This window comes from Phyllostomus discolor, chromosome 10, assembly GCF_004126475.2.
Source record: "Phyllostomus discolor isolate MPI-MPIP mPhyDis1 chromosome 10, mPhyDis1.pri.v3, whole genome shotgun sequence".
In the NCBI taxonomy this organism is placed as follows: Eukaryota; Metazoa; Chordata; class Mammalia; order Chiroptera; family Phyllostomidae; genus Phyllostomus; species Phyllostomus discolor.
In genome coordinates, this window is record NC_040912.2 from 94,180,868 (window position 1) to 94,196,893 (window position 16,026).

Here is a 16,026-nt window from a genome sequence, read left to right on the forward strand (position 1 = left end):
TCTCTGCCGTGGCCTCGGGTGACAGTCCGTGTGGGGAGGGCACCCCTCCACCGAGGTGTCTGTCCCCAAGGTCACAGAGCAGAGAGCCGCTGGTTCTCAGCACCCGGCAGGTGACCTGTGCTTCTGACCGTCTCACCGGGGGCCCCTGCTTCTCTGTTCTCAGGAGGAGACCCACCAGGGCTACGGCACCTTGGAGGTCCCCCCCCAACCCCTGCCGCAGGCCACCAGCTGGAGAGCACACCCCCACGTTCAGGCTCCCCCACGGGAAGTGTGTGGTGTCAGCCCTTCGTCCCCGACTCAGGCCCGGGTCTGTCCCACCTCAGCTGCTCTGGTGCCCACCACTGACCCCCAGGGTCGGGGACACGTCCCAGGGATGGGTGGCCCTCCAGGGAGGAGCGTGAGGGCTCTGCTCCTTCCTTGTCTAATGCGAGGCAGGCACCAGCTTCCACAGTGGCTGCGGGGTCTCCCTCCCCACGTCCCCCCCGCCCACGCCGACCCCCCCTGAGGGAGGCTGACCAGCTCCGTCACCTCCCCCTCCTGTCCTGTCCTGCTCCGCGCCCACCACGGGGCCTCACCACCCGCAGGGGGAGCATGAGGTGTGCCCACGAGCACAAGACCAGAGAGTGGAGGGCCAATCCCGTGTGCGGAGAAGGGTGCACCCGGGTGTTGGGCACCAGGTGGGCCAGGGTGGTTCTGCTCTGGGCGGGGCTGACCGAGAGGCCGCCTTGAGCGGGGAGGGACGGGGCAGGCTCCAGGCGTCTGGCCGCGGTGAGGCCCCCGTGGGTGCCCCGACCCCGGGTGGGGGACCCCCGCAGCCCTTCCCAGGAGCCTGCCGGGCTGCACGGAGGGAACCGCGGGGGAAAGACCCGAACAGGAGGCTGCACCTGCAGGCAGGCCCTGGAGCAGGGCCCCGAGGTCCACACGAGAGACAGCGAATGGGGGGAGGGGGAAGGCAGCTGACCGCGCCCCCCCTCCACGAGGCTTTGTGCAGCCAAACGCCCAGGCCCAGGTATGTGCCCCCCTGGGACAGGACAGGGACAGCCAGGGGTCAAGGGCGCCGGCCGCTCAGGGCAAGGATGCAGGGCAGCGTGAGGATCCTGGGAACCACAGACAAAGGTGCTGCTGACCTGGGCCAGCTCCCCCACCTGCCTGCCCCTGGGTGACTGCCCCCCAACATGCCTGGGGATCCCTGGTGTCCCCCCACTTCCTGCCCTGAGTAGTAATAGGGCCTCCATCTGGAAAGAGTCCCGGGAAGGAGAGAAGCGAAGTCTGTCCTGGATGTGAGACACAGATGTCGAAAAGAGGGGAAAGCATTGCTTAGGGAAAAATTAAAATAAAACTACGTCTCCGTTGTGTTCAGTGTATCCACCCGAGAGCATGACGGACCAGCAGCTGCCACTCGGCTGCTCTGGAGGTGTTTATTGCCACGGGAAGGCCCTCCCAATCTTGGCCACCGCTCTGCAGGACTCCCCGCAGCATGGCCGGCAGGCGGGCACTGGTGTCACGGCGCTGCTTGTGGCTTGGCAAGGCCGGATCACGACACACCTCGGCCACCGGGGGTTGCAGCCCAGGCAGCGCTGACCGGAGCCTCGGGGTTCCCGGCCCCAAAACTGTCCAGGTTTGAGCACCCACAAAGGGTACAAAGGCAGCTAATTCGCAACCCCTCCTGTTCATCCCTGTGGGGTCTGCTTTTTTAGGGGAAAAAAAAACAACTCCATTCAAGTGACACTTTAATCTTAAGACATTCATATTTAATCAATATTTAATCACAGCTTTGATTGCATAGAAAGGCAGTTGAAGGGTGCATTTTCACCCAAAGGTGTAAGAATCTAATACCGCCGATTGGCCCTGGTGTGAGACGCCCCCCCCCCCCCCCCCCCCCCCCCCGGTTTTCACGCCGTGTCACTTTAAAGAGGACCTGCTTTTTCCTGGGGTCCAGACAGCCCGGCTTCTGGTTCCCCGCTTCTGCGGCACACCGCGGGGCACGGAGGCGCTTTCATCGCGGCTCTGAGCCGCAGCAACAAAGCCGCCGAGACCGTGTCTGCCAGACAATGGAAGGCACCTGATTGAAATCTCTGTGTTGACGCGGGTGTCACCTCCAGGGGTGCTGTCACCCTGTCTCCGTGCCGCGGGTATCAGAGAGCGTGCCGCCGCTGAGATGGTGCCACCTGTTCGGGGCACCCCGCACGGGTGACGCACCGTCCCGGCCGCTCCCGGCGTGGGGAGTGGGCATGAGTGTTTTAGCGCCTCTGTCTCGTGGCCTGTGTTGGGGCCTCCACCGGGCCTGACGAGCTGACACCCAGCATCTGGGGCTGCGTTTTGTGCCCCGCCCACCTCAGAGGTCGGGGGACGAGCCTTCCCAGGTGGACTTGGGAGTCGGTGGGGTCGTCGTTGCCTCCTGGGTGGCCCAGGGCCGCGGCTCTGGACCTCTGTCCCTCGGGGCCTGTGTCCCTCAGGCCCTGTGCTGAGACCCGCCCGGCTCTCCCTGTTCCAGCTGCTTCGTTGCACCCGCGTTCACACACCCCACTATGTGTCGGGGACACGGTGAGGACCCCCGGTTTCTTGAAACCCGTGTCCCATAGTGACAGGCCACAGGAGAGTAAGATTCTGTTTCCGACGTCACCTCGTGGCTTATGGCTCCTTGATGGGTTCTGTGACCCTGCCGCTCTCGTGAGGCTGAGGGGGATTTTCTCCATGCGCTGTGACTTAGCATATTTCTTTCCCCCTTTCTGGGACATCTTGAAAAGCAAGTTGGGGTGTGTAGAAGTAATTTTTTTTCTTCCGAGGAACTGGAGGAATTTCTAGGCGCTCTTTTTCCGAGGCCTCCCCCCGGAGCAGACAAAGCTTTGGCCGACCTCCCGCATCCCCACTGCGTGTCTCTGTGTGCACCCAGGTGTGTGCACCCGCGTCTCCGTGCCCACGGCCTTCCCCGCCCCGAGGAGACTCTGCCGGAAGGGGGAGCTGTATCAGGTGCGTGGACCCCCACTGCCCCGCACCGCCCTGCAGGCCACGGACCCACAGACACGTGGGATGTAGATTCAGTTCGCTCACCGTCTCCAGGTGCAGAACGGCCAAACAGAAAGGACCCCTCCTCCCCCTCGGGAAATACACAGCGAGGGACAGGGCAGCAAGCAAGAACACCCCCCCCCCAAAGGGACAATGCCGTCGGCTGCGTCTTCTCCCGGGCGATTTAAGGGTGATGACATCCTAGGACTCTCACCTTCACATTCCACCGACCCCATCTGGTCTTTGACCTCTTCACGTCCTTGCTCTAAAAACAAATAATCTGAAACATGTAAGCGACTTACAAAGGGACGTCACATTCCAGGTAGAAAAATCACAGTAAAACAATGAAAACACCCGAGCGTCTAACAGGTATCTTTTTATTGTGACGTTCAGTGTACAGTTCACCGCCTTCTGGCGGGGAGCCCCACCATATGCCAGGCAGCGGGCGTCCAGGTCTGAGCTTAGCTCCCAGGTTTGTATCCAATTTTAAAACAGGCCACAGCACCCAGGCCAAGACCAGCTTTTCCTCCTGGTTCCGTCGCCCCCTGCATTTTCAGCTTGAGGCAGACTTCAATTTTTATTCAGATAAAGCTATTACCTATACATGAATAAATATCAACCTAGGCAGAGCAATGGGCATACAAAAAATAGAACCAGCTATGGACTATTTTTAGGGCTTGTCTTAGTAAGTCAAGTATTGATCCCTGCCGCCCCCCCCCCCCCCCCCCCCCCCCCCCGTTTGGGACTTTGGTTCGGTTCCACTCTGCACTCCCCGGTGAAACGGGCTTCCAGGGCTTGGCTTATGCTTGGCAAATAGCAGCCACGCAGCACACACAAACCATTCGTCTGAGCCGATGTGGGCCCTCCTTCATGAGCACGGGCTCACGGAAGTCTTCCACAGAGGCCCGAGGAGGGAGCCGTCTCGGCAAAGCACAACTCCACGCCGCCTGCCTCAAACCTGTGCTCTCGCCTCGCGATTTCGATAAACCCCGCCCCACCCCTCCTCCCCCCCCAGGAGCTCCCTTAGACCTGGAATTAGGTCTAGAAGGACTTGGAGAAACTTTTCCGGCTCATCCTCGGTGGTGTTTGTATTGTTTTGTTTTATGTTGTTTTTCCTGGCCTTTGGCTTTTGGCCACGAACGCCATGAAAAGGGCAGGAACGCGGTTTGGGAGGGAGGCTGGAGCAGGCAGAGACGCCGTCTCCGTCTCGTTACCGCTCATTAGCCAAAGCTGCGCAGCCGCCCACGACCCGGAGGGGAACGCAGGCCTCCGTCACCGGCCGCAGCTGCACCAGTAACCTAATCCACCACAAACATTGTTGACACGAGTTTCATTCCCTAAGTTTGATCTGGGAAACCGTGTCCGACAAGGAAAAAAAATATGTTAAGTCCTGAGATATCAAAATCTTGTAAGAGACAAGACTGTTCTGACTGGGAAATAAAAGGCTGACAAGCCACCGTTTAGCGAAACCTTAGTTACTTGCCATCAGAGGCAAGATGCATGGTCCACTCTGGTCAAGGCGGATCCCTGCAAGTGAGGCGCACCTGGCCCCAACCCCGAGGGTTGTAAACAAGACCCAGTTCCCTTCAATTCTCCCCCCAGCAGAGCCCTGTTTGCATTTCAGAACCTGTAACAGTTGCCAATGCGAGTCTGAAAAGGATACACCTGTGCAAATGTTACAGCTCGCTCTGGAAACTGCGCGCCAGGCTCTCCATCAGCCCGGAGAAGAAACCATGTTTCTCTGGGTGCAGTGCCCGGAAGAGCCCAGGTGAGCCCAATGTGTGCGACTGAACGACTCGGAAGGCTCAATTCATCCTAGGCGGAGAAGTTTGCATAAAGACACAGGGACTATGTTTTTAAACAACAATTCTACCACTCTGCAGGAAAATGGTGCTAATTATTCTTCAATCCAGCCCCATTTTTCTAGCAGCTGCAGCGGGTACAATGTGTAGGCGCCACCCCACGGAACCAGCTACAGACCAAAACAGCACACCCCCTCAGTGCCCCCCCACCAAAACAGGGCAGAGAAACATAAGAGTCTGACCTTTAGAAAGAGTCGGGGGTGGGGGGGAGAGGGGGAAGATGGACATGGTGACTTTTCCTCGATTTAAGAATCGTCTTGTCTGAAGAGCAGATGGTGGCCAGTTTAAAGGGTGTGCGTTCTAACCCACGAGGAAACAGAAGGCAACTAGTTTTTGCTCTTTTAGGGCAGAATTTGTATCACCCTACCCAGGACAGTTTCACAGACAACAGTGAGAATTTCCTTGAAAAAGCAAGTGTCGCAGACTGCACCCTGATAGTTGAAGGAATTCAAGTCGGATTCCGGGGAACGTCAACGGAACAGAAACAAGGAAACGACGGGGAGTGAGGGGACGAGCACTCCTGTAGGGTGGGTGGTCAAGGTGAGTCTGTAAACGGCCCCGCCTGCCCGCCCCTCCCCACACCTACAAACACACGCCTACAGAAGCAGGACGGGCCGTTAGGAGTAAAATCCCCCCGCTGAAAGCTTTTCACAGGCAACACTGCAAAGAGGAGTCTGCAGCCCAAGCACACCTGGTCTCGGGCGTCATCTTTTCAGATACGTGATACAATAATAAGCCAGCTTCCTCAATCACCTGAATTCAGAATATTTGTGCAAGGCCAATGTAATCATGCTCATTATAAAAGCATTCATTATTCGTATGCACTCAATTAAATTTTAGAGATTAAAAAGGTTTTAAACTTCTGGTTTCTAGAAACTTAAATTTCATGCCCGATATAAAGTGAGTTTGTGTCTCACCAACAGCCACATATAACCCAGAGGAGATAATCTGGGGTTTGGGGCAATATATTTTATTAATTTCATGACCCGTCAGGTCTTTAAGAAATCAAATCAGATCTTATAAAACAGAACACAATACTTTGAATCTGTGCACAAACTATACAGGACGCGTTATTAAATCCTTGTTTCATTTACGAAATGGCCTCTCCTTTTTCCTATTACCGAATTAAATGCTTTATTGCCATGCCGGTTTTTATCAAAATCCACAAAGGTAATTTGTTTTATGCCCTCAGCCTCACCTATAGAAAGAATCGGGGTTTGGTTTTGTTTTTTAATGAGACCAAACAACAGATTTGCAACACAATACTATCCACCAGGCGACCTGATATAAACCAGGGGCGTACACTTCCTTCCCGTGAAGAGCCGGGCAGACAGAGACGCAGGCATTGACCTTGGCTGTGCCTTCTCTCCTCTCCAACCGGGGCGGGGGCACGTCAGCCCTAGAATTCAGTGCGGCCGGGAGAAGTTTTGCACAGACCTGGAAAAACAAGTTACAGCACATCAGCATCACGGTGAGAACCAGCCCAAAAGTCAGCAGCTTTCTGCAAAAAAAGCCTGTTCCTGGGGTAGCACAGTTTCGAAGACTTTGAAATGGTGGAAAATTTCAAAAAATACACAGAGGTCAAAAACAAGGGTGTCATCTGCTTCCTGTGCCCCAAACCCAGCCTCCACACGGGCCGATGCTTTGTAATTCTTGTCCTAAAACCGAGCCCAGCGGCAGACTCGCTCGCCCGTGGCCGTGGGGCATTTGAGCGACACGTCACAGGGGAGCACAGTGCACTTGGCATTCACTCCCCGGAGCGGAAGGGCCTGGCTGCCCACGGCTTTTCCAGAAGGAAACATGTACCACCCCCTCTCTTTAGAAAGGCGGCGGGTCATTCTAGCTACACGGTTTCCTTCAGACGGAACACACACACGCACGCCCAGAAAGCAAGGATTTGGAATATTCAATCCAACAACCCCACCCGTGTTGGGGAGTCTCGTACAAAGAGGTAAAAAACACTTGTGGTTTAAAAGGGGGCCTCACACTTACAGGCGCTTGATACTTGACACCTCGCGTCCCGCTTGAAACGATCGCACGACAGATGCATCGTCCCGATGGCTTTACACGTTAAGATCTGCTATCAAAGCTGAAGTGACGTGGGCGCAGGACGTAGGTGTGTGTTTGCAGGCACGCCCTCCCACGCGCCGGCTGAGGAGTGCCTCTCCAAAGGGAAGTGACCACACGCACTCGGTCTGGACTGATAACGTCCTCCCGCTTGGGCAGCATACAGCTAGCTATACCTGGGACCGTCACCTTACAACTTACTAGGATTTTAGAACATCGTGTTGATGTCAAGGCCTTCAAATAAAGATCCAGAGAAGCCTGGCTTATGTGCCTCAACACGGTCCGTAAGGAGAATCGAATGAACTCACTTGTGTTTCTTTGCTTGGGGAAAAAAAAAAAGGGAGAGAGAGACTCTGTGGGAAGCGCCCCTCCCCCACCGCCAGGTCTCACCTCCGGCACAGGTGCCCTGAGGACATCCGCTCTGCCCAGGCCCAGGAGTGCAGGGGCGTCCCCAGACCCACCCGCACCCGAGCCTCTCTCAGGGAGAGGCTCCCGCTCTTGGGAGACACCCATGATGCTGATGAGACTCTCACTGTGTTGTTTTACAGCCCGCACGCAGCCACCCTGACGTTCGGCACGGACCTGCTCCCTGCACCACGCCCCGCGTGTCTGTCTGGGAGGAGGAGGGCCTGTGTCCCGGAGCCTTCCTGTTGCAAAGACTCAAACGTGCTCCGTAGCTGGACGGGGACCAAGCCCCTCACAGCGGTGCCTCGGTCACATCACCACCACGAGGCACGCTTTAAACAGCTCACGACTTTCTGTGTCCGCCACGGCTCGGGAAGGCTGGAACTCTTAGAAGTCTGGGAATGGGCCCTCATCGCTCCCAGGTGATTATTAAAAATAGAGGGAAACGATCTAAATAGAAACATGCAAAATTCACACACACACACACACACACACATATATACACACTTACATACATACATGTAAAGTATATAAATATAGAAAGAGACGCACCTTCTGATCCCACTTCCAATTTTAGAAACACCTAGTTTGGAAAATATTACGTATCTCCCTAAGAGCAACACGCACGCATTTTCACATGCGTGCTGGGTGCTGCACCTTGCGCAGAGCCCACACCGGGTGGGGAGCGACCGGGGTTTGGTGATGTCCACCGTGCACCCTCACGGCCCTGCCTCGAGAACACCGCTCGGCCCGTGGAGAGCTCTCCCAGCGCCGTTTGTCGGGCGCCAGGCCCGGTTCGGCCTTTGCCAAACAGGAAGCTACCGAGCGTGCATTTCTGACAGCGGTGGAAGGCACCCCGAGTTCTCCCGCAGTGCACGGGCCCCACCTTCCACACGGTGACCGGAACCCGCCCCACGTGCTCACGCCATGGCCCCGCACGCACCGGGTTCTCTCGGGTGATCACTCTGAAGTTTGAGCACATCCTGCCTTGTTAAATGGGGTGCATTTACTTCGATAGGGACCGGGTGGGTGGGGCGGGAACCGGGATTCCAGGCTCTTTTTTAAGATTAACGTATATTTTCATTTTGTGATTGGTGAGTGCTGTAGGACACCCACACACACGTTTCCCAGAGAAGCAACACGGGAAGGCCCGCAGCCCGCGCCACAGCCCCGGGACGGCCCCTCCCCGGGGCGGCCCCCGCCGGTCCTCTCGGAGACACCGGCGTCCCCGTTTGTGGTGGGCGTGCTCAACCTGGGGTCTTCAACCGTCAGATGCTACCGGGGACTCACGGTCCAGTCAGGGTTTTACTTTAAAACTAGTCACACGGCACAGACGGCAGGGTGATGCGGTAGGCCTGCGCCTTCTCGGGGCTAATTTTTCATTATTTCCAACGGCAAGTGTGCGGGAGGAACAAAGAGCCGTTGATATCATCGGGGTGCAGTCAGACGGCTGCTCTTGCACACAGAGTCTTTGCCCCCAAATCTTGACGCCTGGGGCGCCTGCTGCCAAAAAGCGCTGGTGGAACCTGGCCGAGTCCTTCTGTAACGTGTGGGCAGGCGTGCCCAGCTCGCGCCACCTGCCTGGGCCGTGGGCGACTCGGACAAGGGCAGGCCCTTTGTGGGGAGAAGGAGGAGGGCGATGATCTGCCCCATCGTCCTCCACGGTTTTGCTTCTATCTTAATGCAGGCACGCGCCTCTGAACTGTTGTGGGTGGGTGGGGGGCACTAAAAAATACTGTCTTTGGGAAATACACTTTCTACACTTATACACTTATTTGTGTGAACCTCACAAATGGCTGGACCTAGCCAGAACCAATGACAAAGAGCTCCCAAATGCCCAGGCATCCCGGACTGAGCACTGCTCTCCTCACACTGCCCCCCAAACCGGACCGGAGGCCGAACACACCCCCCTCTTCTGCCCAGAGCAAGAAAACTTCACCCTGTTCGTGGGGATTTGTAGCGGACTTTCCTGTGGAATAACTCTGGGTGGCATCAATACTTATCTACAGACGTGCAGTATGATTTTAAGAACTTAGGCAACACATTGAATACTGTGGGTGGAGGTGTATTACACGTTATTAGAAACAGTTGTTAAATGTTTCCAACTTCTCTCCCTGCACAAAAGTACTCCCTGGCTCAGCCGCTTAGCTTAACCGATGGAGGCCAACGGGGAGAGCACGTTGCAACTTTGTATCTAATCGGTAAAGTTCTGGCATTTTTTCCCCTAGCTTCTGAGTGTGTGTAAGAACACAAGTCAAATATTATTTTCTACCCTCTGCCAGAACAAAAATTTTTTTTGAAGAAGTGGATACTCGGGGAAAGGAACTGGAAAAAAAAAGTATCCAGCACCCCTGTCAATAAACAAACATCGAAAATGCCTCCCTAATAAACAAAGCCCCCACTTCCTGCGGGGGCAGGTACCAGCGGAGGCAGAGAGCCCCTCTCCTGGTCCAGGATGAAGATTTCAAACCTCTCCCAGTTCACAGGGAGCCGAGTGCTCCGGGCTCCTCCGATTCCGACCAGCACGAGCCCCTTCCCCCCTGGAAACCACGCGCTCTGGGCTCTTTTGAATTCACTGAGAGCGTGGAGGGCAGGAAGCACGGGCGGTCGAGCCCGGCAGCCCTGTGGTTGTGTCGACCTGTGTTCGCTCCCAGAGCGTCGTTTCTGATTCAGTGGAGAAGCTCTGGTGGCCGGGAGACAAGAGGCTCGGCGTGAGGGGAAAAAAAAAGCTGCTGTGATGCTGAGTGGGAGAGGAGGGGCGGGCGGGCGAGCGAGCGAGAGGGCGCGTGTTACATCAGACACAGTACCTGGCTTTTCAGCGCACAGCTTGTCAGCCAGGTAGCGTGCCTCCCGGGCGATGAGCGAGCGGATCTCGTCTTCATACTCTTCTATTATGGATTCGCACTGTGGGAGCGAAGTCACACGTGTGGGTACGGGCGCACGCACGGCGCACCACGCCAGCGTTCTATTGGCTAAACACGCAAAACCGTGCCGCCAAGGGGGTCGGCTCCTATCGTCCCTTTTGGTTTCAGGACAGCGTTGCACGTTAACCCTGTTTCCGGCTTGTTTAAGGCACCCCGTTCCCGGGACTTAACTAGCTGATTAGCCCTGTTGAAAGACGGGGGGAGGGAGGGACGGAGGGAGGGAGGGCGGGCTGGTGCTGTGTGTCTCTTCCTCCGGTTGGAATGCAAAAATCGGGAGAAATGCATTTCCTGCTTATGGAGCTGAAGAGCCTGCCGTGTATTTATTTATTTTTTTAAAAGCTGCCGGCTCCTCGAAATGGTTAAACCCGTTTCCTCCCGATTTAACATAATAATCCACTTTTGTGGTTTTTAAATCAGGACCTGAAGTGTGAAAACAATTAAGCTCTCTCAGCAATCAAAACACGCGCATCTTCGACTTCACTGTGGGTATCACGCCTGACAGTTACTCAGGGAAGTTTCCTGTCACACCATTTAAGGATGCAGCCGAGATTTCACTGAGCTCTCCCCCCCACCCCCCCACCCCCAGATCTGACTTTTCGGCAAACAGGGAGCTCCGAGTTGCCCGTGCGTTTACAGATCTTAAGTTCCGACGGGAGGCTGCGCCTGTGTGAGGGAACCAGAAGGTTCCGGTTTCAGGAGTGGCGAAGCTGGGGAGGGCCACGCACCAGACACTTGGGAATCACTTTCTGAGGTCATTAAACAAGACTCTACAACGTTTCGATGGCATTTAAAAACCGTTTAAATTCCACGACAGCGTGTTTGTTTAGAACCGGTGAGCTACCGGCCCTCTTGCCGGAAGCCGTTCCCGTCCCGAAGTCCTCTCGCCCCGGAATGCTCACCTTCACTTTTTAATTAAAAGGAAATCTTCTACAGGCAGCTAAAGCCCTCACTTCGGGGCTTCGGCATGCCTGACATTTGGGCGAACGCGTGAACTTAATGCATTTTAAAAAGCAGGCCCTTTTCCACCGCCGTGATTCAACAGCGCTGAGTGAAGTGTGAGAATATTGCGATAGAGTTTGCCAGGCACACTCTGGCGGGCAGAGAGGCCGGCGCTCACGTAAAATCAACACCGAACCCCGAGGAAGTTTGGCAGGCAGCCCGCCACCACACCTAAGTCTTTGTTTAACTTAGTCTGTGCCGAGACACTCGCGTGACCTCAGGGAAACATCCCCTTTTGTGAAACCTTAGGTGCGTCCCCCCACCCTCTCGGCCCTCGCTATTGGAAAACGACATCCATTTTCATCTGGGGTTGAACCTGTAAGAGGCCCACCTTGGCAAGAGGGCCCCCTGAGAGCCCTCCCGGGTCCCCCCCACCCCCCGCCCCCAGGAGCCAAGCGACGTGCAAAGTGTGTCTTAGGGTCGCTGGGATTGGCGACAGCACTTTCTGGAAAATACCCCCTCACTCTTCCCACCGAGCACGGCCCCTTCCGTGTCTCAGAAGGCACGCTACTAAACGCGTGGGCTGCCCAGGACAACAAAGCAAACGCAGCATCTTAATGCTCCACGTTGGGAAACTCGACAAGCACCGAAAACAAACAGCAAAAAAAAAAAAAAAAAAAAAAAAAAAGCCAGAAGGACTTGTCTGCCGAGAGAGAGCTTACCGCGAATTTCAGAGGTCTGTAAGCCTCTGAGTAAAAAGAGAATTTCTTAAATTCTTGGTATATCTTGTCTCCTTTCCTCGGCGCGAATCGCTTGAACGTCTTCTCCTTGGTCACAGGGTCCACCTCCAGCCTGTAGTCGCTCATCCGCTGGCACACTCGGTCCAGCAGGTCTGCGAGGAACGCCTCGGACAGGGCCAGGGGGACCTGCCGAGAAAACGCGGGCAGGAAACTCGTCGCCAGGCGACCGCGACTGAAAAGGCGCCTCAGGGTTCGCGGGGGAGACGCGCAGCCCCCGGGCCATACACGGCCCTCAGGTTCCTAATGTAAAAACACACGTGCGATCGTATTATTTACCCAATTTAAGAAGTTAGCTTAAAGCCCGGGTTTTTAAAAAGTGCGTCTGTTTGCGGGTGGACAGAGAAAGACGTTCAAAGGAGAGACCACACTGGTGCGTAAAAGTCATTGACCGTGTGGAATGAGGCACCGGGCACAGAATGCGGTTATTATCCGTCTACTTGGCAGAGAGAGAGAAGGAACAGCAGGAGGAGGAGGAGGGAGAAGATGAAGACAGGGGAGGAGAGGAGAGCCGAGCTGGAGAGAGCCGGCCGCTCTTGGCTGGTTCCAGAACTCTCCGTCAGTTCAGGAGAACTTAGGCAAAGCCACGAGTTTGTGCTCGGCGGTCCCGCAGCCCCCTGCGCCGCGCAGTGCCCCTGCGTGGAGCGGAGCGGGCACACGAGCAGAGGCCGCGAGCCCCGGTCGCCGGCGCGGCTGCGCTGTCCTTTGGAACAGCTGGTGGCCGTCGCCGTGCACCCCGCTCCCTCCGGAATCCAGCGAGGATTCAGAGGACCCTCTGGCCGCCACCTCCGCCCCGCGCGGGGGTCAAAGAGCACCCCTCGCCCTTGGTAACGGAGACAAAAACTTGGGGGCCGTCTAGACGGGTCAAGGTGCAGGAGGCTGGTCCCCAGTTCCTTCCGGAAGGGGGCGGGGACCCGCCAAGGGCGCCGGGACGCGCGCGGTGCGGCCGGGCCTCGGCGGCGGGCTCCTTCCCTCTCCACCCTCCGCTGATCAAAGCAGGAAGTTTGCCTGACAACCATGGTGACAGGGGCTGAATCGCAAATCGTCTCGATTTCTGCGACGTCGCCATCCGCAGCCTCCATTGTCCCCTTTCAGGCGCAGTGGGAACCCTTCCGGTGCCGACGACCGCGCGGCATTCACAGGCGCGCTCCGGGCGCACAAAGGGTCCCCGCGCCTCGCCGCCATCTGGCCGCGAGTCGCACCGCCGCGCTGGGGTCTGGCCGGGAGCGCGGGGCGGGCGACGCCCCTGCCTGAGGCCCAGCACCGGGGCGGGCGGGTCTCGTAAGGAAATCAACTTCGTTAAAAAAAAAAAAAAAAAAAGTTCAAAGGAACAGAGGAAGAGGAAAGGGCAAAAGAAAAACACCACTAATTGGCTTTCAGCGGCCCCACCGGGCCCTGGGTAACAATATCCCTCCTTGGCCCCCCCAAAAAACTTGACTTCAGATGGATTTCCAAACTGCGGTCCAGGCCGTTCACAGCACCGAAATACACCACCTCAGGCACGCACTGAAACACCAAGTTTTTAGAAACTCGCGAGTGTGTTCGTGTTTCTGTTTTTGTTTTTCTGTGTCTGCAGTCCAAAGCCCCGGAAAGTGACTGGTTTCAAGTGCGCACACCCCACATGCCAGTTGCGTTTTCTTTGTGCACCTTTGATCTTGCCACTGAGGCCCCCCAAGTAGTTGTTGTTGTTCTGGTTTTTTGTTTTAACTGCACCAGCGAACAGGCTGAACGTGCTTTGCTCGGAGGAGCGAGGGGTTAAACGGTGTCGGGGTTCGGGGGCCACAGTCCGCGGAGGCGGAGGCCCCAGTGACAGGGAGCGGCTCGTTAGCAGAGGCGGCGGGCTCCTCGCCCTGCCCTGCACGAGCTGCGAGAACACGTCCTTCCCCGATGCCTGGGAAATACAGGCGTTCCTGGCGCTTTCTGGACCTCCACAAAACAGGCTTCCACTTCAAAGGGAAGGAAGGCTCTTCTCTCATTGAGAGAAAAGAAAAAAGAAAAAAAAAATCTAACAGTCATCACCAACCTCTTCTCCCCTCCTCCTTACCCAGTCGGAAAAGTCGGGGGGAAGAGGGGGTGTATGCGGGAGAGGGGGCTACCCCAGAGGGGGGAGGGTCTGCCAGCCCGTAGAGCTTTGGCACGGAACCCTGCTTCCTGGCACTCGCCAGGATTTCACGTCGAGTGGAGGCCGCTCCCCGAGTTGTTTTGTCAGCCTCAGCGGCCTCCTGCGCTGGGTGGGAACCGGCTGAGGGCAGAGAGCTGGCGAATCAGGGCGCTGGCGTGGGAAGGGCCTTCCACGCCGGCTCAGGGTGGCCGCCCCTGCCCGTCCTGGGTCGGCGCAGCTCAAAAACAGACCCCACCTCACAGGTTTCCCCCCAGCAGGCTTGTTTTTCTTAGTTTGAAAGTGTAATTCTACGGGGCCAAATATAGTAGTAGCGCTGTGCCTGTTTGAGCACCAAATGTTCTCTCCAGGGATCAGTACGCGAGTCTCATACGCCTCTGCATGCTCACTGGCTTTTTGTCGTAAGGAGTCAACATTCTTTAGGGGTAGAAAACCTTGACTGCCGGGCACCCCTGAAAATACAGCACCACCGTCCTCACGAGAAACAAGGAAGGAAAAACACCCAGAATGTCCCCAGGAGAGTTCCCTTTACAGAAGATTAAAAAAAAAAAAAGATTTTAAAATCCCAAAGCATCCAATTTTGCAAGGAAAAAAAAAATTAAGAAAACGATGCCCACGCATCGCAGCTCTTGTGCTGTTTGGTAAAACACGTTTGATTTAACGTCTTACACGAGTCCACGCAGCAGACGCGCCGCCTGTGAATTCAACGGTGGTTCATAGAGAACCGAGCTGCTTTCTCCTCTCCGAAGAGTTTCATTCTAAGAGCGAATTATAACGATTAAGTATGAGGACAAGCGGAATAAAACGGAGCCTTTCTCTCTGCACTCGGAGGGCTCTGAATGGTCCTTCTCAATAAAGCCACCCCTATTGTCATCGCAGGGGACGGTTGCCTCCGACCTGCACTGACGGCCTCGGAGATACTGGCCTCATTAAAATATGAATGGGAAGGGCGCCATCCCGGCCTCGGGAGGAAATGGCTTTCTTACAGCCCTGACGTCTGTGGGCGGGCGGCCGGCCGGGGTCTGTTACCAACACAAAAACGATCCGTTAGGGTTTCGCCGCTTCCTCCAAACACCCCGATCCAAGAAAAGCCTAACTTTTTCTCGCTTTGCAACCTGCCTCCTGCTCAAATCATACGTAGTGGTTGTGGCGTCTTTTTAATTTTTATTATTTACTATTTATTTATTTATTTTTTACCTCCTTTAGGCTGCTGCTGACCTTGTGCTGGTTTTCGGGGGGGCCGGGACAGGGGGGTGGGAGGCGGTCCCCTCTGGAAGCAACTCGGAAGCGGAAGCGAGGAGTGGGACGTTTCGGCCTCGGTTTCCCCAGGACCCCGGCGCTAGGGATGTGTCCCCGACCTCCAGGACCACGCGTACGTGGCAGCCAATCACAGAGCGGCTTCTGTGTTTGCTCGCTGCCCTGTGCCTGTTAATCGTGTGGCGAATTTCTCGCTCGATGGCTATCGCCACCAGGCAGGGACACAATGGTGGCACCGTGCACCCCCGGGCCTGGGGGCGGCCCTCGTGGGCTATCTGTCCCCCTCACTAGAGTCTGGCCGCCTCAGATAAATCTGGCCCGTCTTTATCGCCGTGCCGGAGCGTCCCTCCCGCGTGAGACCGGAACTCAGGCTGCCGAGGGGCCGACAATGAATTTCACACGGTGGCAAAGACTTGTCCTTCTAGAGGTTTCTAGCTGATGGAGAAAATTTAATGGCGTTGTGGCAAGGGCGGCCCCTCGTTTAATCACTGACTCTGCACCCATAAAAATACTGAAACCACTTCTGGTGTTGGTTCAAAGCCGATCTTCAGGGGTGAAGGCTCAGCCCCCCCTCGCTCTAGGCTACGACAGGGAGGCACGCTTTCAGAAGCTCCTGTAAGTTGATGAGATATGTAATTAGCTTGTACGTT

At 56.1% G+C, this 16,026-nt stretch overlaps 1 protein-coding gene across 1 annotated transcript; it reads right to left on the reverse strand.

Annotated features, from left to right (window-relative positions):
• Window positions 1–5,817: 5,817 nt before the first annotated feature.
• CNPY1 (canopy FGF signaling regulator 1) lies at window positions 5,818–13,170 on the reverse strand. Its single transcript, XM_036011067.1, is given in 5 exon segments — window positions 5,818–6,305; window positions 10,148–10,244; window positions 11,926–12,154; window positions 12,695–12,767; window positions 12,770–13,170. Coding segments are annotated over 5 exon segments (750 nt in total). The 5' UTR covers window positions 13,083–13,170; the 3' UTR covers window positions 5,818–6,267.
• Window positions 13,171–16,026: the final 2,856 nt, after the last annotated feature.